This window comes from Pelodiscus sinensis, chromosome 22 (genome assembly GCF_052426305.1).
Source record: "Pelodiscus sinensis isolate ZL-2025 chromosome 22, ASM5242630v1, whole genome shotgun sequence".
NCBI classification, from domain to species: domain Eukaryota; kingdom Metazoa; phylum Chordata; order Testudines; family Trionychidae; genus Pelodiscus; species Pelodiscus sinensis.
This window is the reverse complement of record NC_143073.1, coordinates 8,016,647-8,041,204: the sequence shown is the minus strand read 5'-3', so window position 1 is coordinate 8,041,204 and position 24,558 is coordinate 8,016,647. Positions and strand designations below refer to the sequence as shown.

Below are 24,558 nucleotides of genomic sequence, written 5' to 3'. Positions count from 1 at the left end.
TAGCATCGTACGGTCAAAGCCCCGCTCCCGCTGAGGACAGCTGCCAGTCGCACCCTTGGGCCTCAAGCCAGGCACTCAGAAAAGGAGGCGTGCCAATCAGCCCCCTTTGATTGAAGCACTTTGCCCTGCATCACGTGGGAATTCGGAAGGATCGAATCCAGGCCTGCCAATCGGGGAGGTTAAAGGGAGCAATTGCACAGGGACCCGGCGTTTCAAAGGGGCCTGGAGCTCTCTGGGCGGGGCTAAGGGCTGACTGCCTTTGACCCCGCCCCTTCTTAATGAGGCTCCGCCCCCTTCCAGGAGCATGGAGTTAGGCCTCCCACACACAGCTTGCCTCTCCGGGTCGACGGTGGCTGTCTGCCTGCAAGACAACATTCAACTGCAAGAGCGGTGAGACCGTCCCTCTCTCTTCCTCTGCACCCCTCCCAACTCTACCCCAACAGGGCTCCCATGGACCCCTCAGCCACATCCCCAGAGCACCCTCCATTCTGTGTGCTGTGGCGGAGGCTGGGAGCGTACGATCATGTCATTAAACATGGTCTCAGGATGAATATGACCCAGTAGGACATTTTCTGGCATTTCCTGTCTCTTGGGGGCTTGGCTCTGCACGGGCCCAGCAGGGTTCTCTGTAAACTAAGTGCTTGGGCGGCTGCCCAGGAGCGATTCCAATGCTGCCCAGCTGATTGGCAAGGCACCCACAGCCGGCAGGAGGTGTTTCTGTGGGTGGTGCACATGCCTTGGTGCATAGAACAAAATTTATTCCACATGTTAGTGGGAACAGTGAATGTACAACAGTCCTATGAACGGGACCCACAGGGCCAGGGCAGCCTGGCACGAGGTGCTAGCAGAAGTCACCCCCCACCCACCCCTGCACTCAGTGCAGCTTTAGGAGCAGGAGGAACCCAGCAGCCTGCTCTGCTCCACCATCTCCATGCCCGCTGCGCTCTGCAGAATGCCGTGGGAGGTGGGCGGTGGGCACAGCAGGCTGCCAGGTTGCTCTGGCTCCCACTGACATCATGGGGGGGGGGGGTGTCAACCCCTAATGCCACCCCAAACCAGGCCTCCCAGGCAACCCCTAGTGCCGCCCCACACCGGGCCTCCCAGGCAACCCCTAGTGCCGCTCCACACCGGGCCTCCCAGGCAACCCCTAATGCTGCTCCACACCGGGCCTCCCAGGCAACCCCTAGTGCCGCTCCACACCGGGCCTCCCAGGCAACCCCTAGTGCCGCCCCACACCGGGCCTCCCAGGCAACCCCTAGTGCTGCCCCACACCGGGCCTCCCAGGCAACCCCTAGTGCTGCTCCACACCGGGCCTCCCAGGCAACCCCTAGTGCTGCTCCACACCGGGCCTCCCAGGCAACCCCTAGTGCTGCCCCACACCGGGCCTCCCAGGCAACCCCTAGTGCTGCCCCACACCAGGCCTCCCAGGCAATCCCTAGTGCCGCCCCACACCAGGCCTCCCAGGCAACCCCTAGTGCTGCCCCACACCAGGCCTCCCAGGCAATCCCTAGTGCCGCCCCACACCAGGCCTCCCAGGCAACCCCTAGTGCAGCTCCACACCGGGCCTCCCAGGCAACCCCTAGTGCTGCTCCACACCAGGCCTCCCAGGCAACCCCTAGTGCCGCCCCACACCAGGCCTCCCAGGCAACCCCTAGTGCTGCTCCACACCAGGCCTCCCAGGCAACCCCTAGTGCAGCTCCACACCGGGCCTCCCAGGCAACCCCTAGTGCTGCTCCACACCAGGCCTCCCAGGCAACCCCTAGTGCTGCCCCACACCGGGCCTCCCAGGCAAACCCTAGTGCTGCCCCACACCAGGCCTCCCAGGCAAACCCTAGTGCTGCTCCACACCAGGCCTCCCAGGCAACCCCTAGTGCCGCCCCACACCAGGCCTCCCAGGCAACCCCTAGTGCCGCCCCACACCAGGCCTCCCAGGCAAACCCTAGTGCTGCTCCACACCAGGCCTCCCAGGCAACCCCTAGTGCCGCCCCACACCGGGCCTCCCAGGCAACCCCTAGTGCTGCCCCACACCGGGCCTCCCAGGCAACCCCTAGTGCTGCTCCACACCAGGCCTCCCAGGCAACCCCTAGTGCTGCCCCACACCGGGCCTCCCAGGCAACCCCTAGTGCTGCTCCACACCAGGCCTCCCAGGCAACCCCTAGTGCTGCCCCACACCGGGCCTCCCAGGCAACCCCTAGTGCTGCCCCACACCAGGCCTCCCAGGCAACCCCTAGTGCCGCCCCACACCGGGCCTCCCAGGCAACCCCTAGTGCCGCCCCACACCGGGCCTCCCAGGCAACCCCTAGTGCCGCCCCACACCGGGCCTCCCAGGCAACCCCTAGTGCTGCCCCACACCGGGCCTCCCAGGCAACCCCTAGTGCTGCCCCACACCGGGCCTCCCAGGCAACCCCTAGTGCCGCCCCACACCGGGCCTCCCAGGCAACCCCTAGTGCTGCCCCACACCGGGCCTCCCAGGCAACCCCTAGTGCTGCTCCACACCAGGCCTCCCAGGCAACCCCTAGTGCTGCCCCACACCGGGCCTCCCAGGCAACCCCTAGTGCTGCCCCACACCGGGCCTCCCAGGCAACCCCTAGTGCTGCTCCACACCAGGCCTCCCAGGCAACCCCTAGTGCTGCCCCACACCGGGCCTCCCAGGCAACCCCTAGTGCCGCCCCACACCGGGCCTCCCAGGCAACCCCTAGTGCTGCCCCACACCGGGCCTCCCAGGCAACCCCTAGTGCTGCCCCACACCGGGCCTCCCAGGCAACCCCTAGTGCCGCTCCACACCGGGCCTCCCAGGCAACCCCTAGTGCCGCCCCACACCGGGCCTCCCAGGCAACCCCTAGTGCCGCCCCACACCGGGCCTCCCAGGCAGCCCCTAGTGCCGCCCCACACCGGGCCTCCCAGGCAACCCCTAGTGCCGCCCCACACCGGGCCTCCCAGGCAACCCCTAGTGCCGCCCCACACCGGGCCTCCCAGGCAACCCCTAGTGCTGCTCCACACCGGGCCTCCCAGGCAACCCCTAGTGCCACCCCACACCGGGCCTCCCAGGCAGCCCCTAGTGCCGCCCCACACCGGGCCTCCCAGGCAACCCCTAGTGCCGCCCCACACCGGGCCTCCCAGGCAACCCCTAGTGCTGCTCCACACCGGGCCTCCCAGGCAACCCCTAGTGCCGCCCCACACCGGGCCTCCCAGGCAACCCCTAGTGCTGCTCCACACCAGGCCTCCCAGGCAACCCCTAGTGCTGCCCCACACCGGGCCTCCCAGGCAACCCCTAGTGCTGCCCCACACCGGGCCTCCCAGGCAACCCCTAGTGCTGCTCCACACCGGGCCTCCCAGGCAACCCCTAGTGCCGCCCCACACCGGGCCTCCCAGGCAGCCCCTAGTGCCGCCCCACACCGGGCCTCCCAGGCAACCCCTAGTGCCGCCCCACACCGGGCCTCCCAGGCAACCCCTAGTGCCGCCCCACACCGGGCCTCCCAGGCAACCCCTAGTGCTGCTCCACACCGGGCCTCCCAGGCAACCCCTAGTGCCGCCCCACACCGGGCCTCCCAGGCAGCCCCTAGTGCCGCCCCACACCGGGCCTCCCAGGCAACCCCTAGTGCCGCCCCACACCGGGCCTCCCAGGCAACCCCTAGTGCCGCCCCACACCGGGCCTCCCAGGCAACCCCTAGTGCTGCCCCACACCGGGCCTCCCAGGCAACCCCTAGTGCCGCCCCACACCGGGCCTCCCAGGCAACCCCTAGTGCTGCTCCACACCGGGCCTCCCAGGCAACCCCTAGTGCTGCCCCACACCGGGCCTCCCAGGCAATCCCTAGTGCTGCTCCACACCAGGCCTCCCAGGCAACCCCTAGTGCTGCCCCACACCGGGCCTCCCAGGCAACCTCTAGTGCTGCCCCACATCGGGCCTCCCAGGCAACCCCTAGTGCTGCCCCACACCGGGCCTCCCAGGCAAGGGGACAGAACAGGGAGTGGGGGCAAGGCAGTGGCGTACAGGGTGGGGGTGGGTTCCCTGGGTACCGTGCCCTCCCCCGGCTTAGGAACGGTCCTGCCCATGGCCAATTGCCCTGCTTGCTGCATGGAAAAGCCTGGAACAACCAGTTAGAGTAGCACAGGTGGGCTGTGAAGTGTTTACAGCATGGGGGGGGGGGAATTGAGACCCCCTGACCTAGCCCTGGTCTACACTAGGGAGTTACCCCGCTACCAAGCCCGTTATTTCAAAAGAAGGGGCTAGTTACTTCCACATAACAACTCCTGCTTTCCACAGGGAGTGACGCTCATTTCGAAATAGCGGTAGTGTGGACGCTCAGGTGCCGCTATTTCGAAATAACAACTCCTCGGCGTCATTCAGACCAAAGACTCCCCGGTGCTTCCCGGGGCTCTAAGTCGAGGCAGTGTGTCCACATGAACAGAGCCTGCCTCGGACTAATTTCGAGGCTTCCCCGTAGTGTGGACACTCTAGTTCGAAATTATCATTTCGGGAGTTATTTCAAAATAGCTTCCTAGTGTAGACGTGCTCCCTAGAGACCTACCCAGAGCAAGACCAGGGTTTCATTGTGCTGGGCTCTGTGTGCGCCCATAGTAGGGGACAGATCACTGCCTGGGACCCAATGAGACGAGACATACTAAACAGAAGTTACTGGCCCAAGCTGAGGGGGAAGAGGCAAAGCTGGGACTAGAACCCAGGTCTCTAGAGGGGCAGCCCGGTGTCCTATGCAGTCCTACTGCCTCTCAAACCAGTGTTGAACAGTTTTCATGTACAGTCCCTGCAAAGCTGCCTGCCAACTGGCTCAGAGGGTACTGGCATTACCTGTACTGTCCCCAGAGATAAATGCATCTGTAAAAGCAAGGCGGGCAAATACCCAGAGCAGCAGCATGGTGTCGGTCATCACTCCACCTGGGAGGGAGGAAAAACATAAGAGGAGTGAGTAAGCCCCTTCATTTTCAATTTTTACTGGAAAATACCTGGGTTTTACAATAAGAATTATTCAGGGTGAAGGAGGGACTGGAAAAAGATACATTTGCATACATAAATACCTTCTATAAAGGCCAGAGTTAAGGTTGCCCATGTAACCTTAATTCAGCCCCCTGGTGTGTGTGTCCATCATGATACCGTCTGTCATGAAATAATCAGTATATTTTCCACAGACTTCCTGCTCACTCAGGCTATGTCTACACTGCGGCAGTTTTTCGGAAGAGGAAATGCAAATGGAGGGCTCATTTGCAAATCTCGCGCTCTCATTTGCATATTCTCCTCCGATCCCTTTTGTGGAAGAGGTTTCTGCAATAAAAAGCTCTGTGTCGACGGGGCCGTTTGTCGGAAAAACCCCTTTTGTGTGCAAGAGCCTGTAAACTTTTTGAGGAATAAGGGCACTTGCGCAAAATGGGTTTTTTCCGACAAATGGCCCCGTCGACACAGAGCTTTTTATCACAGAAACCTCTTCCTCAAAAAGGATCGGAGGAGAATATGTAAATGAGAGCGCGAGATTTGCAAATGAGCCCTCCATTTGCATTTCCTCTTCCAAAAACCTGCCGCAGTGTAGACGTAGCCTCAGAGAAGGGGAAAGTTAATCAAGATCATCCTCGTCCCATGTGTCATTGACCACCCACCGCCTAAATTCAGCACTGAATACAGGTGTATCAATCCCCCAAGCCATGGTGAATATCTATTGCAGTATAAGCTCAGGCTCCAGCCGAACTCTTTTCCATCTACACACATGGCTCAGTTCTAGGGCCCCCGGACCCAAAAGCAGGAGAGGATCCGAGCCTGAGTCAAGCCGGGACCCAGGGTTCAAGTCCTATTGCTATGCACTATAGACACTGCCCTGTGCAGTCAGAGTCAACCCAGAGTATCCCACAATCCCATGGGCTGACGTTCTCTGCTCTCTGCACACTCAGCTTTGGTGGTGAGTCAAGATTTCCCACAGTGCACCACAAGACAAGGGCGGGAGGGGCTGGGCTCTGGGAGGGTGCTGGACAGTCTGGGATTTGGGAGGTGGGACTCGGGCCTGAATAAGGCCATGGTGGGCAACCTTGGCCCAAGGGCTGCCTGCGACCCATTTAGGGTTACCAGATGGTTTCAGAAAAAATACGGAACAACCCCCAACCCCCCCCAAAAAAAACCACCAGAAAAATTCTGTTGAGGGGGGGAAAAAAGGGGGAGGGAGACCAAAGTTGTTGAGGGGGGGGGGAAAGGACCCCCAAGAGTTATTAAGCAATAAATAAATAAATAAATAAATAAATAAATAAAAACAGTATGGCCCCTTTAATTGCGTGCAGAGTCAGACTAGGGAGAGGAAGAGGAGAGGTTGAGCACTAAGACCCAGGGGAGACATTGCATTTTTTTGCCAGCGGCCATCTTTTTTTTTTGATCGAGCCAGAAGAGAGCTTCCCTGTGAAACCAAGTAAGCAGGAGGGCCAGGGGGGGTGGACCAGAGCCCAGGAGGTGTCCGGAGGCCGGGCCCAGTTTCTGAGTGTGTCGTAGGGTTGCCAGGTGTCCGGTATTTTTGCCTCCTGGCTGGGGAAAAAAATTTTTTACTGGACAGGAGGCGGAAATACCAGACGGTCCGGGTCAACACCGGACACCTGGCAATCCTAGAGCCAGTGGAGTTCTACATGAGGCCAGTGAGACATTGTGTTGACTGTTGCCCGATTCTGCTGGTTTCCATTTACGTCATTTTTTCCCCTACCAGTGTTACTAAAGTGACCCACACGTGGAGCCAGGGCAAGCAAAGTGAGGGGGGTGTGGCTTGCTCACAGTCAGTGTTGTGCACACCCGGCGCTCCCTCTGCAGCCAATCACAGCGCTGCTACGGTGCAGTCAGCACCCCCCGCACGTTCTAGGTGCACAAGTATAGTGAGCAAAGCGACCCTCCTGGTAGAACGTCTTGGTTACGCCCAACTAGTGAGCCACTGAAATGAAGGAGGCCACTCACGTGGCCACTCATTAGCCTGGATTGCCCATTGCTGGTGTAGAAGCTGCAGCCCCCGGTTGAGACTCAGGGTTCAACCATTCCTGCCTGGGGGTGACATAAGACCCTAAGCCTCCTCACCCCAGGCTTACACTGCAGTTTAGACAGACCCTACATGTTTCCCTTTTGATAATGGATCAAGCCTCACAAATCTGGCCTCCTTTGAGCTGTTCTGTAACTGGTGAGCTGAGGCACAAAACTGTCTGTCAGGTGCCGAAAGGAGGGGCCAGCTTGTTGGTTTTGCTTGTTTTCGGTGTACTTAGCATTCGTTATTGCAAATATCGTGCCCTGCCCTAGCCCACAGGAGCCCCGGTCCCAGACTGGGTCACCGTTGTGCACGGTGCTGTACAATCACAGGGGCACAGTGCATGTCCTCTCAGTGTTGGCTGCCGTTGTGAGCCTGCAGTGGGTCTGCAGATCTGGCCCCCGGCAACTTGGGTCTAGCCTCTACAAAAAGAGAACACCTCAGTTGTAGGCTGGGAGTTTGCCCTTCAGCACATGAGAATTGGAGAGGAGAGGCAGGGATAGAACCCAGTTCTACAGGGCGGCTAGAAGGGTTTTAACTGGGACATCATCCCTTGCCTTATTCGCTGTGTAACGCCAACAGGCAGAACCAAACCTGGCACCCCTTGTGCTTAGTGCCTGCGCCTCTATTGCTTGAATTAAAAGCCAGCTGGTGCTCCGCTAAGGCCATAGAGGGGACTCCTTCTCTCTGTACGTGGTCTCAGGGCCGCTCCATGGGCCAGTGCACCACACGCAGTAGGTGTGTGGGTTACAACTGCACAGCTTCAGCTTCTGCAAGAAATGATCCTACAGACAACGTCCCTAGGGGCCGCAGGGCCCAGGATCCTCCTGTCTCTGCCCCTGGCTCTGCCCTCATTCTGCCCCGTCCCCAAAGCCCCCGACGCCCTCCCCGAGGGATGCCAGGAGCAGGCAGAGCGGAGCAAGGCCAGCTGTGCTGCCGCTACCCGGCCCCACGTTCCCCTAAAGCGCGGAGGCCCTGAGAGGGCGACCACCCTGAATCATCCAATGGCTCTGCAAACAGCCACCTTTGCTACATCACCCCGGTTTGTTCCCAGAGCACCCGCCTTTCTGTGCATTGACTGAAGCCAGGGTCCTGGAGGGGAACACCGGGGATCCAATGTGCACTAAGGACCTTTCTACTCATCTCTGGCAGAGTGTGTGTGTGGCGGGGAGGATGGGGGGTTAAAAGGATCTAAATTAGCGTTCAGGGGCCGACGGCGTGAATGAGAATCTGGGTCTGGCGGTGCTGCTGTAAAACTGGTGCTGGCGCTTGCCAAGTTCTGCAACTCTCCCGAGGCCGGGAGAAGGGGGTTTGGATGCAGGGGCTCGGTTCTGGACTGTGCCTAATGCCCCCTTCCCCGCCCAGGATGATTGGCCTTTGGCAACAACCAGAGAGCCCCGCAAACTGAACCCAAAATCTCCCAGCTCCATGGAGAGTGGGAAGCAACCCCTCACTCCGTGTGCTCAGGACGGCCGGACTTCTTTTGGGGGTCCGAACCCGAGAGGGGGTTCACTGCGTAGCGTGTGTGCCCCAGGACTTTGTGTGCCCCAGACAGTAGCTAGAGCCACGGGAGTGGCGGGGGCAGGGAGCTTCAAATGGATTTCACAGCCTTTGCAGGGAGAAGCCTGACAGGGCCGGCCTTTGAAATTCTGCTCACGCTAGAGGTTCTCTGCTCACAGGCTGTGAATGCCGAGCGCGGACCAAAGAACTTATTATATCCCCGGCCTTTTCTCAGCGCCACTTGGCACAAAGAGACTTCCCCGTCTCCCCTGCGGCTCCCGATGAATACATCTCGAGACGTTTTCCGAGGGCTGATGCTGGCCCTGCCGTGTGATTTCCCCTCTCTGCTGACCGCCTGGCTCAGTCCAGCTTCATCGCTCTCTGCAGCCAGCAGGGAGAGGGAGGCTGGTGCCAGGGATAAAGCACTGGAGAGTCAGGGCTGGGATGGCATTCCCTGCTCTGCCACAGACCCTCTCAACGGCCTTGGGTAGGTTACTTAGTCTCCCTGAAGAAACAATGGGAAGACCAGCACCTCCTAGAGCTGTTGTGAGGACAAATACACCATAGCTTGTGAAGGATCAGATAAGTATCTTAGATGTGGGGCACATAGGGAAGGACTAATCCAGGGTCCGTGTTCCCTGTAGGCGGAACACTGGGGCGGCCGCCCTGGAGAGATTTAGCTGCCGCCCAACTGATTAGCAGAGCACCCACCGACTCCCACAGCTGGTGTTTCTGCCAGTGGTGCACATCTGAACATGCCTCGGTGCACACAACAAAATGTATTCTGCACAGGGATGGAAAACTATAGAGGGAACATTGCCCAGGGTCACCTCTTCCCCGTCTGAACGATGTCCCCAGGGGGCATAAAGTCAGGCTCCGGTATCTTAGATCTGTGGCCCATGGATCAAGAATTCAACCCTGGGGCATGCCTCTCCCATCCCTGGGCAGCACTGGAACCAGCAGGAAGGCTCCAGGCTGGCTCTTAGCAGCAGCGTGGGGAAGTTTGAGGGCACTGGCTGGACATAGCTGCTCCTCTTCGCCCCGCCAGTGTGTGATGAGATGCCGGGGCCCCGGCAGGCTGGAAGCAGAGGAGTCTGGCAGCTGCTTGGCTTGTCCCCAGCTTTGCCAACTCCTCCTTGACCCTCATTTCTTCAGCCCCTCTCCTGCCCCTCCACTGCCCCGAGCCAGTTCCTTCCTTCTCAGCAGCTTCTCTCCTTGTTGGAGGGTCACCTGCTCTGCCCCTCATTCAAGGCCCTCCCCCCCCACACACACACCATGTGAGGATTAGTCATCCTGGATCACAAGGTGCATTGTCAGCCTGCAGGAAACCAGAGCAAAGAAGAGACGGGAGGTGGCTTTCCAGGGACTTGGCTGCAGAGTGAGTCAGCAGCAGCACCTCCCGACCCTGGCCCGTTTCCAAGGAGGAGGGGAAGAGAAGTCCCCCTTTCGACAGGCATCCACAGCGTCTGCCCCACACGTGCACCGGCCTGCGCACCCGCGGGTGCAGAATCGCACGTCGGCACGCACCTCCTCTCCCCCATGCATGTGCCCTCACGTGCGGCTGCTTCTGTGCACACCGCCAGGGCCTACACGCTTGCCCATGCACCCACATGCGTGCACTCCCATGGGCAATCACACATGCCTGGACAGGCTGTCCACGGACGGCTGCTCGGCTTTGCAAAGACCAGCCCGCCCTTTCCACGCAGCGTGACGAGAGCTCCCATGGTATCTTCAAAGCACGTCCTGCCCCGTTGCCTTAAAATTCCAGCTGCCCGGGGCAAGCAGAAGGGGCTGGTTTATATGAATCCCCCCCTTTCCTGGGCTGGCAACTGATGATTTGCCTGATCTCGCGCCTCCCACCAGACTAGACCAGGGGTCGGCAACCTACAAGTGGAGGACTGCACGCCACCCATCGGGATACTATATGGGGCCCACAATTCCTCTGGTTTCCATCCACATGGGGTTTTTTCCTGCTGGTGGTGCTAAAGTGACCCCCAAGCCAGAGCGCATGAAGGTGAGCACCGGGCGCTATCTCTGCAGCCAATCCCAGTGCACCTACAGCTCCATGGGCCCATTCTAAGGACTCAAGCGCAGTGAGGAAAACCGCCCTGTTCCGGGAGGCCATCTTGGTGACCCCAGCCTTGCAGCCCCCTGAGATGACGCAGGGCCACTCCCGTGGCCCCTCACGCGCCTCGGTTGCCTGTCGCTGGAATAGACAGATGCCTGTTTAAAACCAAGAACTCCTCTCGATGGGAAAAACGGAAACGTTCCAGTCCAGCCTCATCAGGATTCTTTCATATTCAAATTTGGCTTGGGGGGGGAGAAAAAAACGCTGCAGGCAGCCCATTTCCCCCCGGAAAGCATCCACCGGGAAGAAAGAGCCTTTCCCAGGGGTGCGTGGTCTGGCTGGTGAATTTTCCACCCACGCCCCTGGACAGCTGGTTGTGCCTACGGGGGCGTCTACGGTGCAGCTGGGGATGAGCCACCCAGCTTGGGGAGACAGCCGGTTGTTAGCAAAGCAGGTGCTTGTAGTATGGGTGGAGTGTGCAACAGGAGTCGTACACCTACTCGTAGGGGGGTGGAAGTACCCACAGCATGAGTAGGAGGCCGTGAGGGTGTCCGCTGGAGGGCTGGGTCCTTTCTCTGTGGCCCATTGACCAATCCCCAGTTCTTAGGGAGTGCTTCCCAGCCCCAGACTAGACAGACTTGCCCAAGGAGGGCTGCTTCACTATCTCCATCTTACCGAGAGGGGAAACTGAGGCACATAGCAGGGCCAGGAGAGCTACTGAGAGAACTCAGGTCTTCGGTATCCCTCTATCCACTGGGCCACTGGTCTCCTCTGTTCTTCTCAGAAAGCAGAGCTGGCTCTAATCCACGCGCCTGCCGGGTGTGGGGCACTGTCCCGTTTAGTGGCACCAAGACCACGAACAGAGAGAAGAACGAATCCGGGCTTCAGCCTGAGCGGCCAGCCAGCTGGCTTGACGCTCAAGCTGTAGAGGCTCACGCACTAAGCTCCAGAGGTCCCAGGTTCGGTTCCGCCTGCCAACGTTACAGCTCCTCTGTCCAGCACTGGGCTGGGGGCAGGGAGGGAATTTCCAGTGTGGGATGCACCAAGGGGGGCAGAATGTGATGGCAGCATCCGGGAGCCGCCTTGACGGCAAAGAGAAACTTGGCAGCAGCCTCAAGGAGCCGGAACAGGAGGGAGTCAGCTTCTCCAGCCGGTGACTTAGGGCCTTGTGGGTTACCCCACAGGGGTGGACAGTGGAGCTCTCTGTTCCAGCGGGGCAGGTGTCGCCCTCTGACAGCTCCATCTCCATGGACTTCCTTTCCCCCCATCCGCCGGCACATCTTGCTTCCTTCCTCTCCGCTTGCATTCAGCAGAGGAGTCTGCCGCTCCCAGGACCCAGCGGCTCGGATCCGGCTGGCGGAGGGCCTGTGTTTCAAAAGCCAACGGCTGCCGCTCCGAGTCACTGGCTCAGAGAGCAGGGGATGCCCGCTGAGATCCAGCGCTGTCGAGAGAGCAAAGGGCGTGGGCTTGGCCAGACGCACGTCGCCTCCCGGAGCCGGCATGCACCCCACCGAGTTGGGCTTGTCGCTCAAGGCCACGCTAGCCACGGGCGACCTGTCCCACTTAGGCCACGAGAGCAATGGCGTGCACCCGCCACTCCAGAGATGGCCCAGGAGGGCTGATAGTGTGGGCACAATGAACCGGAGCCCAGGGCGAGCTTATAGAAGAGGAATAAACCTGATGGGCGGGGAGAGCTGAGGTTTCCATTCTGAAACGCGGTCAGAGAGCTCCCGGAGGTCCAGCAGGTCCAGCAGTCAGCTCACACAGGTGCTGTTGCTCTTGTAATAGCACCTGGAAGCACGAGCCAGGACCGGTGCTAGGCGCTGTACGTTTACAGCGCCTCAAGACTCTCTGTTTGCACAAACAGAGGGCAGGAGGGAAACTGGGACAAGGAGACGGGAACAAATTAGCCCACAGTCCTGCAGCAAGTTGGGGCAGAACTGAGAACACACCCGGGTCTCCTGACTCTCAGGCAGTCCCGTGCTCCGCCCACTAGACCGGGCTACCTCCCAGTCGGAGAGCGGTGGCCTCATTGTCAGCCTGTTTAAAGGCTTTTTCCCTTCATGCTGGCGCTCGGCAGGGCTCTGCCTGGTCCCTGGTGTCCGTTACAGCAGCCCAGAGGCTGCCCAAACTTACGCTTCACTTGCCTTCGCCACCCCTTCCCCCCGGGAACCAGCGAATGTTCAGAGAACCAAGTAATCTGACCTAGTCCCCAGTCCACCCCCTCTGCAGGCTGCTGGGAGCAGAGCTTGCAGGCCAGCTCCCCAAAAGCCATGGAGGCCCCTTGCACAAGAGGGATTCGAAGGGAGGGGGCTTTTACCCCCCGCAAGGGGCTCCTGAGTGCAGTGGAGGGTCCTCTGTCCCTGGCTGGCTGTGACCTTGAGCAAACTGCTTAGGCCAAAGTTGCACCTGCTCCCTATTCAGTGACCTACCGAAGCCACCGGATGGCTCGGCAGTGCTGAGCACCTGTCACAGCGCCCCCTGCAGCGCTAGCGGGGATGGAACCCAGCAGCCAGAGCATTCACACTCACGGGGCAGCTCTCAGTCACGTGAGCTAAAGGAATAGCTCCGTTCACTGGCAGCAGTGGTAGGCTGTTCTCCCTCACAAAGGGAAGGAAGGAGGACATGGCACACGCTTTCCGGGTGTGTGGTGCGTTCCTACAATCCTGATAGAAGTCAACGGGAGCGGCGAGTGCTCCGTGACCATGGGAATCCTGCTAGGTGTAAATCTCAACTAGTGGGCCGTTGGGGTCTGGTTTGCATTTACATAAAGGATTCTTTATGGCAGTGGAAGGGGGCTGTAGTGAGGTTCTGTTCCCCGCTCTGTCATTGATCTGCAGGGCAAATCTCAGTCCTTCTCTGCCTCAGTTTCCCCTCCCATTCTTTGCCTTCGTTCACTTGCAAGCTCTTCAGGGCAGCCACTGTCTTGTGGCCACGTAAAGCCCCCGGTACAAGGGGGTCCCGATCTCAGCTGGGGCCCCCTAGCTACTGCTGACTTGCAGATCCTAACAGAGTCAAGATTTCCTGGAGATTTGTGAGACGTCCAGCCTGGGAAGGGTCCGTTTGCTCGGGACAGGATGTCAGCGGCGCCTTCTCTCTCACCTGGCTCTCTCTGTGCTGAGTCAGCCCTGTGGGGGCCTCCGGGCTGGGAGCGTTGGGCTGGTGAAGGGCAAAGAGAGTCAGCCCGGAGAGCGAAGGAAGGGGGAAGGCCAGGATGCAGTCTGTGGGAGGGGAGTGGCTAACGGCAGCATGGGAAGATCTCCTTCACATGCTTGTTCACACTGATACGCACAGTCCCGTGCAAGCACACCCGTGGCCCTCCCACACACACACACACACACACACACACACACACACACACACTGTACAACTGCATGCATGCGCCCGCGTCCTTCACCATTTGGGTGTGCGCGACCGGTGGAAGTAAGCCGGTCACCCCGGTATGGAGCACCAGTAAGCAACTGGCTGCTGCAGCACATACAGGCTCCAGCCCCGGGATTCAGAAGGCTGGTACTCGGGGGGGGCTGCATTCTCAGTCCTGAGCACCCCCACACATCCCCAACCCCCTGCCCTGAGGCCCCCTCCACACACCCTATTCCTGCCCTGAGTCCCCCATCACTTACACTAAGCCCCCTCATGCCTCCCAAACTCCTACTCTGACTCCTGCACCCCCCATTCCTTGTCATGAGCCCCCGCTCTGACTCCTGCACCCCCAGCCCCACACACACATCGACCTTCTGTCCTGGGCCCTCCACATTCCATCCCATACTTAAATTTCTTATAGGTACTGTCTTAGGGGACTACAAGGGAGGTTGCAATAGGACAGGACCCGTAAGAAATTTAAGTTACTTTCACCCCGGTGTGAACACTTACATACATAAACACACACCCCAAGCATATACACATGCATGTATACACCTACAGAGACACAACTGCCCACATAGATGCATATGTCCATAAAAATATGCGCATGCACACACACACAGAGGCTAAAATCCTGCTGCTTTATATCAGCTTGCCTAGTGGGCACAGCTGCCGAATAGAAACAGGAGACAGGTGTTCTAATCCTGACTCTGCCACTGGTTTGCAGGGTGACCTTGGGCAAGACACCTCATCACTCTGTGCCTCAGTTTCCCTGTCTGGACAGTGGGGAATAATGCTGCTGATCTTTGCAAAGTGCTTAGAGATGGGAAGCTCTCTAGAAGAGCTAGGCCTGCTGATTATTACTTCACAGGCTCCCTGCTATGCTGGGGAGTGTAACCAAGTTTTCTATGCCCCCGGTTTATGTGCTAGATCTTGTTCCAGAAATCTCTGAGCAATTTTTTTGCATGGGCTGCAGTTCTGTGTGCTGATTGGGCCGCGAGCAGCATATTGGCCCCAGATTGAGAAATACTGCTTTTGGTTCAAGTGCTTGGAGCGGTTTTCTAAGAGCCCCGGAATACTACCCCTTGGCAGCAGAAATGGGTCTTCTTCCTGCCGGGGGAAATGACTATAAAGACAGTCTCCCACATGAATCCATGAAGATGTGCTTGGGATTTGAGAGGGCATCCCCATAACAACCCAGGGAGCTAAAGGAGTATTAGCTCCATTTTGAAGAGGAAGAAACTGAGGCACAGAATGGGAATGGGACTCACCTGTGGTCACAGAGCTACCAAACTGGGCATGGAACTGCGCAGTCCTGTGACCCTCTAGCAGAGAGCAACAGGAGTTTGTTGCATTAACTCAGTAAAGATGAGGGAGCACAGTGTGACCCTTCTCAGACATGTCTTCAGCAGAAAGGGGCTTGGGGTATGCTGGGATAAAAGCAGGGAATGCCTTAGTCCAGCGACAACACAGGAAGCTTGAAGTCATAACTCTCATCCCTGTTGTGTCTCGCAAGTGTCTGGGTGCTGGGCAGAGCTATATGCAAATAGAAGAGTGCTGAAATGCAGCCACTTCTGGGTTGGAGCACAGTGGCCTCATATAACTGCACAAACAGAACCATTTCAGGGAGGAAGTGAAGAAGGAAACCACATCCCATTAAAGCCTCTGGCAGCATTTAATCAGGCAGAACATCATTATCCAGACTGGAACTTGGCCTGATATCCGAGTTTGTGATTTAAAATACATTAATAAGTTCTTATGCCTGTCTCTTTCTGGAATGAGCAAGTTCAACTCTGCACTCCTTTCCCCCCTTCTTCCCCCCTCCCCCCACCCGCTGCAGTGTGTGGTACTTGGTATCAACAAGGCAGCTCAGGAGAGCATTTAGACTATACTCCTATCGTTTGCTTTTATTCCTCTCAAAGCATTGTATGAATTCTCATTTCACCAGAAGGGGAAACTGAGGCACAAACTGCTGCGGGGAGGGGGGGGGAGTTGCCCATCAATACACAGTAGCAAAACTAGGGTTATGTCTAGACTGCTGCTTTTTTTCCGATTGTTTTTTCGGAAGAGGCTTTTCCGAAATTTGGCCCGTCTACAGTGGGCCAACTTTTGGAAAAACCTCCTCTTTCAGAAAGTTCTTCTTCCTTGTGAAGCGAAGAAGGCAGGGCTTCCGAAAGAACGCGTCTGCTCTTCCTCAAAAAATATCGGAAGAGCAGACGCGTTCCCTGGACACGGTGGAGCTAGGTATCCCGGAAAAACTCCGTAATCTAGACATAGCATAGGAGAGAGCTCTGGAGTTCTGACTGCCATTCCACTCTAACCACTAGACAGCATTCCCCTCCCAGAACTGGGAATAAAACCCAGGAGTCCTATTGGTTCCTCCCACTCTTGATATGTTCCCTGGGAATTTAACCAAGGAATCCGGATTTCCTGTCGGCCCCAGTCTAACTACTAGACCATCTTCAGTGGAAAGGGAACTTAAGCATCCTGCCTCCTACTCCTCTAGGCCAGGCTATCCGTCTTTACAAATGCACTAAGAAGCAGACAGAAAACTGGAGTCACTTATACACGTCCAGAGTGCTTCTGAAATATGTGGAACAGCCATAAATCAGTGCCCAGTTTTCCACCCTTCCCGCTGCTTGGCATAAAGATTCAGGGAACCTCTGACTGCAAGAAGGAAAAGTGGCAGGTTCCCATTTTCGGTTGGGTGTTCTTGGCTGGTTTCAAAGCACTGGAGTAGGAAGAAGTCCGGTATCCCGCCTTCCGAATGCTATAACCAGCTCCAGCTCTGCAGCAGCTGGCGTTGGCTGTTCAGCTGCTTCCAGGGTGGGTGGTAAGATTTGAACCCACCACCCTACTTTTCCCAGGCCAAAGCTCACGGGCAGCCCCTTTGTCTTAGTTCCTTCACTAGCGTCTTTCAGTCCCATCACCTCGTCCCAGCTGTCACCTCCCCTTCCACACTGCTGGTGCAAGAGCCTTCTCCACCACAGCCCGGTGTCCCTCTGTTTCGCACCTGGATACCTCCTTACACATCTTGGCTAGAAAATCCCCCTTTCCCCCTTCGCTTGCTGCTTAACGTCTCTCTCTGGCGGGGATGGTTTAGCCCTTTCAGGGGCAGCGCTTCCAAAACAGGCCGTGGACGTTAAAAAAAAAATTGAAATCGGGAACTGACCCTGTATTTCCCGCAAGTAGCTTCCATGGGAGTAGAGAGGCGGGAGAGGGGTGTGTGCACAGGATCAGAGATCTAGCATCGTGCTGACTCCGCATCATGTCTCTAACCCCCGGCCGTAGTCAGGTGGCTAGAGAGAGGGGGTTGGCCCCCAGCACTGTGGCAGGAAGGGTACACCCATGGGGTGGGTTCCTTTCTGCCTCAGCTGTCTGGGAAGGAACAAGGACCAGATTAGGAACAAGGCACTGAATGCTCCAGGGAAGTGCTGGCATCCCCTAGTGCTTGGGTCATTAAAAACCAGACTGGACAGGGACTGATCCTGTTCCACGGCAGCCCCCTAACTGCAGGCTGCAGGCCTAGCGTGGTAACTCCGCAGTCGGTCTGAGCCAAAAGCGGGGAGGGGACCTGTGCGGGGAGACGAAACCAACCTCCACGGAGGGCTGTCGCTTAATCCACAGCTGGCAGGTGCCCAGATGTTGCAGTGGCCAGCGCAGTACAAGAACCCAAAGCCTAGATCCCAGGATACCACACACTGGGGGAAAGTTCTGTTCCAAACTGGCTTCTCCCTGGGATGGACTGAGTTTCCTCCATCTTAACAAAATCTCCTTGCAGTAGGCCAGGTAGCATTTAGTTAGTAGCCCCAGATCATTGGGATGGGAGTTGGGTTCTACTCCTGGCTCTGTCGTTAACCTGGGGGGAGTCATGTCTCAGTGTGTCTCAGTTTCCCCTCACCTATTTAGCCTGCCTGCACTGCAGGACGGGGCCTATCTCTTCCTATGTGATGGCTGTGCTTTTAAGTGCTCTGAACAAAAGGAGGGATTTGATCTTAAAACAGGAAGACAGTTTCAAAAAGAGCAAAAACTTTTGTAGCAAGACAAATAGACATCAATTAACTAGGGATGTTAAAATGTGTTTAATTACGTAACCAGATAACTGCTGTATACATGGGGGCAGCAGTCGGCTCTCAGGGACCTGGTGCGCACAGGGAGCTGGTTTTTAAGCCACTCCCCACACATACCGGGAGCCTGCATGTAATTGTGTACACGGTTACACTTTCACATCCCTACAATTAACCACAGGGGGGAAAAGGAGATGTAATTAAAGGTCTTAATTCCCTCACCAGTTTGGAAACAGAGAACTGGTTTGTACTGGGACGTCCATCATCATAGCTAACCCCTGGTGTAGACCACTCTAGGTCTACGGAAAAATTCTCCTTATGCTCTGGCTGTCACCTCTCAGAGGCAGTATTGCTGGCACTGAGGGGAAAACCCCTCCATGGACATAGGTAGCATGAGCATTACACTGGGAAGCTGTTTAAGCGGAGACGTGCCGTCAGGAACACCGTCCTATTGGAGCAGAGAGCTTGATTCTGCAGCGCTCCCTGGCAAAGCTGCCATGGATTTCAACAGGCTGAGGATCAGGCCCAATGTTCCCTCTAACTTTTTCCACCCATGTGTGGAATAAATTTTGTTTGGTGCACGAAGGCATGTGTAGATGTGCACCACCAATAGAAACACATGTGCTGTGGGAAGCGGTAGGTGCTGTGCTAATCAGCCTGGTGGCATTTGAATGTCTCCTGGGTGGTCGTTCAAACGCTCAGCTTACAGGGAACACTGGTCAGGTCTGTTAGCTCCACAGGGCATAGGGTGTGTTTGAAGGGTAGTTCCGGCCGGCTGAATCACAGACCATAAACATTGTTGCCCTGCCTGGGGTGGGTTAGTCATGAGCTAGCAGCTGGGGGGGTGTCATTGCAACTGACGCGCTATATGGGCTTGGATACGGCTGCTCTTCTGTGCTTCTCCGTGGGACCCACTCAGGAATCTGCTGGGTTTTGCTTTGCAAACGGATGGAGCTAAGTCAGCCCCCTTCTCCCAACTCAGTTCCCTGCAAAGCCGCTCTCTAGAAAACACACCAGGCTTCTGCTGCAGAGGGGATGCAAAGGGCATCTTATGGATTTCCAGGCCGTTCGATTCCTTCCCACCGACCCGCTGCATAGCACAGACCAAAGAACCCCTGTGTCAAACCCCCCAAGCAAGCTCACCCGGTGCTCAGTTGGCCTCTCTGCTGCAGCCATGTGGGTGTTTACCCTGCCTGCACCCCTGGGGAGCAGCCCTGTCTCCCATTTTACAGGGGAGGAACTGAGGCACAAGGTGGCTGGAGTGAATTGCCCAAGGTCACATACAAAAAACCAGGTCTCCTGAATCCCAGCCCAGTGCCGGCACCACTAGCCCGTCCTTCTTAGGAAAGCTACCCGCTCTTAGAACATCCCTCCCCCCAAATCATTGACAGTCTCAGCGAAAAGCCCCGGGAGCGAGTTTTATTGAACCCCCGACAGCTGAGGCCCTAATAAATCTGTTACTCTCTAAAAGGGGCCACAGGCCTCCTTGCTGTTCCTGCTTCGTTATAGACAGTCTGGCCGGGGCAGAGCTCCAAGCTGCATTAGCAGAAGGAGGCTAGCACATGCTTGCCCTGCCGATACCTGCCCTCTAAGGGCAAACAGCAAGGTCCAAGCTCCGCGGCCGTTCATGCAAGATCGCTGGCCAGTGCTAAATTCCCTCTTCTGAGCAACTTAAAAAATCGGGAAATAAAAATAATTAAAACTCCCTCCCCCTGTCACGCTCATATGCAGGGCCGGAGCGGTGAAGGAGCAAGAGGGCGGGAGAAGTCGCACACATAATAGAAAGGACGAGATGCTCTATTAATAGACATGCTCGCCTGCAAATGAAAATGTTCAGCTGGGAGAGAGAAACTCTGGAGCATCCCAGACCCAAGGACAAATCCCCATCAGCCCACATGAAATAGCCCAGCTGGAGAAACAGGCATCCCTCTTTGATTCTGTGCCTGCTGCAGGTGGGATAGTCACAGCAGGTCCTTTCATGCGTGGATTGCAACACACATGCCATGCCCCCCTCTCCCCCCAAAAAATTGTTTGCACTAGGAAATAGATCTGCCTGGCCAACTCTGCAATAGGCTGGCTCCTAATTCCCTGTCTCTGCTTTCCTCTTACTAGGAGTCATTAAAAAAGAGGGAGAAAGAACAATACATCTAGTCGCACTTGGAAAAAGATACCCCAGGGCCAAACGGCGAGCGCTTTTTTAACACTGGGGAGCCCCGTAGCCCCAGTACATCAATGGGAATGTTCAGAGAGTAGCTGCTACTCAGCCCGGCTAGGAAAGGACCAGCCTCGAAAGAATCCAGAAGAAATCAGAGTCCAAGTGCAGCAATTTTCTGTTTCCCCAGAAGGAAGCAGCGACATCAAAGTCATTCACTCACCTCTCCTGAGAAGGCAGCCGAGTGGAAGGGTGAAAATTCCGGGGAGGCGGGTGGGTGCGGATCTTGGGAAGGCAGCCGGAGAGTGAGAAGTTTTCCTCCCGAACTGGGCTGGGTCTTGCAGTGGGCCAATGCAGAGGTGAACTGCAGTTATTCCAAAAGAGAGCACAGATCAAATATACAACCAGGAGCTCAGGCAGAAGGCAAGGCAGAAGCCAGTTTGAAACAAGCTCCCTGATGTGCACACGCCCCCTCCCCCCCACCTCCCTCCTCCTTTTATTCCCCCCTCCCTTTAAAAAAAAGAGTGCCAAGAAATGACATAGCTTGACAAATGGCTCTCTAATTCAATGCTGTGTTGGCAAAATTCCCCCCTCCCCCTCTGCGACTGGCAAAACCCAGCAGAATATCCCAAGAAGAGAAAAGAGAGGGGAAAATTGCAGCTGGGCACATGTTTAACCCAATGCACCAAAACTTGCTGCTGCCCCTGAGTTTGCAATCCAAAGTGCTAAGGAGAAAAGTAGGATGTGTCCCCCCCTCCACCTCCCCGTCTAGTCCCCTTACCCCGATCGGCTCCTCATTGCACATACGCGGGTTTAAGTAAGCCCACGCATGGCTACCTGCCGTAGCTAGCAGCACAGATGTTGATCGATGCCTTGAATGCACCACTGTGCATCACACAGAAATGCACAGCCCACCCCCACAGTCTCCCTTTCAGGAGAGTGGGGGCAGTTTGGACCCCAGATTGAGTTATTTCCAGCCTTTGGCTGAAAGCACAAAGGGACAGGAGAGAGGGGTGCTATTTGTGAGCCACCGTGGCTGCGGCTTTGTCATGTAAATTACCCAGAGTCTTTGTGACTGTTGGGGGAGGCCGGATGGATCCCAGTGGCTTGGAAGCTTTCCCCTGTCTCCCCAATAGAAGTTGGTCCAAGAAAAGATCTGACCTCACTCGCCTTGTCTCTCCAATATCCTGGGACGCAATCAGGCGGCGTAGCCTTTGGCTACAGTGAGGGACAGCAAAGTTAGTGACAAGCACGGACCAGATGGGGTTCCCCCTCCCCCTCGTTTAACGCCGCTTCTTTAATAGCAGACAGCAGCTCCGATAGGCACCTGGCATCTGCGGCGCAGGGTGGGGAACAAAATCCTGTTCACCTTGTTCTTTGGAGTGTGGGTTACTGGGTTGCCTGGGATAGGCACCCAGCGTGCAAGGTGCTGTACAAACACAGGACAGAAAGACAGTCCCTTCCCAACACCCCATATTGGGGGAGGGTGCACTTTACTGAGCTGTGGGGGTTCTGGCCCAGGCTGCAGCTTGTGGTATGTGTGGGGGAGAGGTCCCGTGTTACAAATTTGTATGGGACCCAAAAAATGAGAGCTGCCAATCTAAGAGCACATCTGCATTTGCACTGGGAAGTGAAATTCCCAGCTCCGATAAACATCCCTGCCTATAGGTCTCTGGTGGTTCGTGCCAGCCGCCTGTTGAGCCAGCCAGGGTTGTATTTGAGGCAGCTGGTCTGAGCAGTTCCCCATCCTGCTGCGGACACATCGGTGAACACACGAGCTGGGAGTCACAGCTGCCGGCTCAAATGTAGACCTGCCCGAAGCATAAGGGAGCCAGATAGGGAAAGACAATGAACCTGGATCTGTCAGCCTGACTGTTCCCAAATGCCTGTACCTTCTAGGAGGCTGCCTTGAGGCCTTCTGCGCATAAAAGTTTAAGTAGCTTTTCCCTCGTGTGAACCTGCTTCCTTCCAGGCCTTGAGTGGAACCCTCCGTGACTCAGTTTACCCATCTGGGAAAAGAGGAAGAAGAGGAGAAGGACCTAATCAGATCACAAAAGGGTCCATTCATGCTTGGAAATCCTGGATGAAGATTTATGCCACATTGTCAGCTTAGCTGCTCAAATGGTGAACTGACCGTGGGGAGTAAATCAGGAATTGCTCCATTAGAATCCATAGGCAGGGGTGAGGCATCTAAAGCCCAAGGACCTGATGCAGCCCCCGGCTTGCCTGGATTCAGCCCCAGACACTCAGGGCTCTCCCCAGCATTGGGGAGCGTGTGCTGCCCCTCTGCAGGGCTGGAGCACACAAAATCTACTAAGCTGGGCCCCCCCGGCTCTGGTGTGTGAGGGGAAGGTGGGGAGTGTCTCTCTTCTTCTCCATTGGGGGTCACATCAGTGAGGGTTTGGGTTTGTTTTTGTGTGTTTGGGTTTTTTGCTTCTCACTTATGTTTAGCCCCTGATGGATTTTTCTGTGGGTCAGCAGCCCTGGCCCAAAAAAGGTCCCCCCCTCCCCCCCGCTCTAGGGGTTCAGTGAGATTTGCTTGTGCTGAGGAGCAAAGACTCAATCTTCCAAGCACCCAGCAGACACAGGTTCAAATCCTGACAAAGCAGAGTGATTGCTCCGTCTCTGGTGAATGAGCATTTTAAAGATCAAGCTCCTGTCTGTTCTACAAGGACATGAAGTATCTCAGGGCGTTTCTCCTAAGAGGGGAGTTTGGCCTTCCTGGGAATCTCTTCTAACCCACAATGTCAGTGCTCTGTGCCAGCTGGCTGCAGCTTCCACCCCAGAGCTAGCTGCATGTCAGCAGTGGTAGAGACAAATTCTGCAGTTAGTTATACAAAGGGATTCTGATCCCACTGACAGGTCCAAACTGAGATTAAGCCCCGGTTTGCTAGGGGCTATACCGACACATGAAGGTGAGCAGCAGAACCAGGAATAGAACCGAGCTGTCCTGATCACTGGAACACGCACTTTTGGAGGCAATTGGACTTCATGGAAGTCACAAAAGGCGTAAAGTTGTGCTTAGTTTGTGACCAGTTTGGTATCACTTTAGAAGAGGATAAAAGTTACTGGAAGTGTGTTACCTTCTGCAGATGTTCTACAACCAGATCTCTCTCACATGGCCTTTGGCAAGGAGAAGGGCCCCTTGCACAATTGCACCAGTGAATTTACAAAAAGCAGCCACTCCTGAAAGGAATCGATCATCGATCATTCGAAGAATTGAGTATACAAAGGTCTAATAGTAGTTATCGGTGCTGGCAGGATCCAGTGAAACAGCTGCCAGGTTCCACCCCAGAAGTGGTGGCATTTTGATGCTAGGTGAAGGATCTCTGTGCGGTGGTGCTGTGCTCGGTCAGGGTGTGTCTACACTGCACCGTAATGTGAAATAAGATACGCAGTTGGAGCGATGCAAATTGCGTTGCGTGTTTCGATGCTATTTCGAAATGGCTTATTTTGTCATTTGGTGCTATCTTAAATTTTGAAATAAAGCGCTATTCCAAAATGTCCCTTACTCCTCGTAGAATGAGGTTTATGGGGATGTCGGAATAGCAAGCCCGAAATAACGGGCTTGCTGTGAAGACGCAGGGTCGCTATTTCGGGATTCTTTGGTGGAGTAAGAGGAAGGCAGGCTCTGAGGCCTAGCTAACAACAGACCAAGCATGGCTAACATAAAGCTAAGCTAAGCTGTGAGCAAGACGTGGGCCCCTGATCACAGAACTTGGCATGAACAAGGGTGAGAGTGCAAAACACTGGTTGGTACGAGATCCAGGTGTAGACCAGTAATTGGTGCTAGGTACTGACGGCAGAACAATAATTGGTACATCGGAAAGCACATGGTAACACCAGCTCATTAAAAGAGGCCTTGGTACCCACTCTCCGCAGATACAGACCCAGGTTCGAGAAAGGGTCTAAAACAGGGGTGGGCAATAATTTTTGCCTGGGGGCCACTGTGGAAGGGGTGGGACCTAAACAGGAAGGGGCGGGGCTACCTCACCCGCAGACCATGATTGGTCTGGGGGTGGGGCAGCTTCTTTGACCTCCCTTCCCACTAGGCACCCACGTCCTGAAAGAGGCTTGGCATGCTCCCCTACCCCCAGGCCAATCAGGGCCTGGGAGCAGGGAAGCATGTGAAGCGTCCTCCCACCCTACAAGGAGCCTGTGGTGCTTTGAAGTGCCACGGGCTCCTTGCAGGGCCGAGGCAGAACGAAGGAAGCTTCACGCAGCTCCCCCTGCCCCCAGGTCCTGATTGGCCCGAGGGCGGGGGAGTGTGCAAAGCCTCCTCCGCTCTCTCCCCTGCCCTACGAGCCGTGTGCAGCGCTTCAAAGTGCCACATGCTCCTGGCAGAGCAGGAGGAGGTTTCGTCCGCTTCCCCGCCCCCAGGCCAATTAGGGGGCGGATCCACCTGCTTGGCGGGCC

The 24,558-nt window shown here is 56.5% G+C and overlaps 1 protein-coding gene across 2 annotated transcripts in view; it reads right to left on the bottom strand.

Moving 5' to 3' along the window:
• Positions 1 to 21,349, bottom strand: part of BCAN (brevican) — a 66,863-nt gene extending 45,514 nt beyond the window's left edge. Inside the window, exons 1-3 of one of the 2 annotated variants that reach the window (XM_006113895.5) lie at positions 21,203 to 21,349; positions 20,366 to 20,506; positions 4,808 to 4,894 (exon numbers count right to left, since the gene is read on the bottom strand). In XM_006113895.5, the coding sequence (XP_006113957.3) occupies positions 4,808 to 4,886 (79 nt within the window). In that variant the 5' untranslated portion in view covers positions 4,887 to 4,894; positions 20,366 to 20,506; positions 21,203 to 21,349. Of the gene's footprint in view, positions 1 to 4,807; positions 4,895 to 20,365; positions 20,507 to 20,923; positions 21,029 to 21,202 lie in introns of those variants that run through there. The other variant, XM_089772442.1, reaches the window with a different exon arrangement.
• Between the last annotated feature and the right edge of the window lie 3,209 nt (positions 21,350 to 24,558).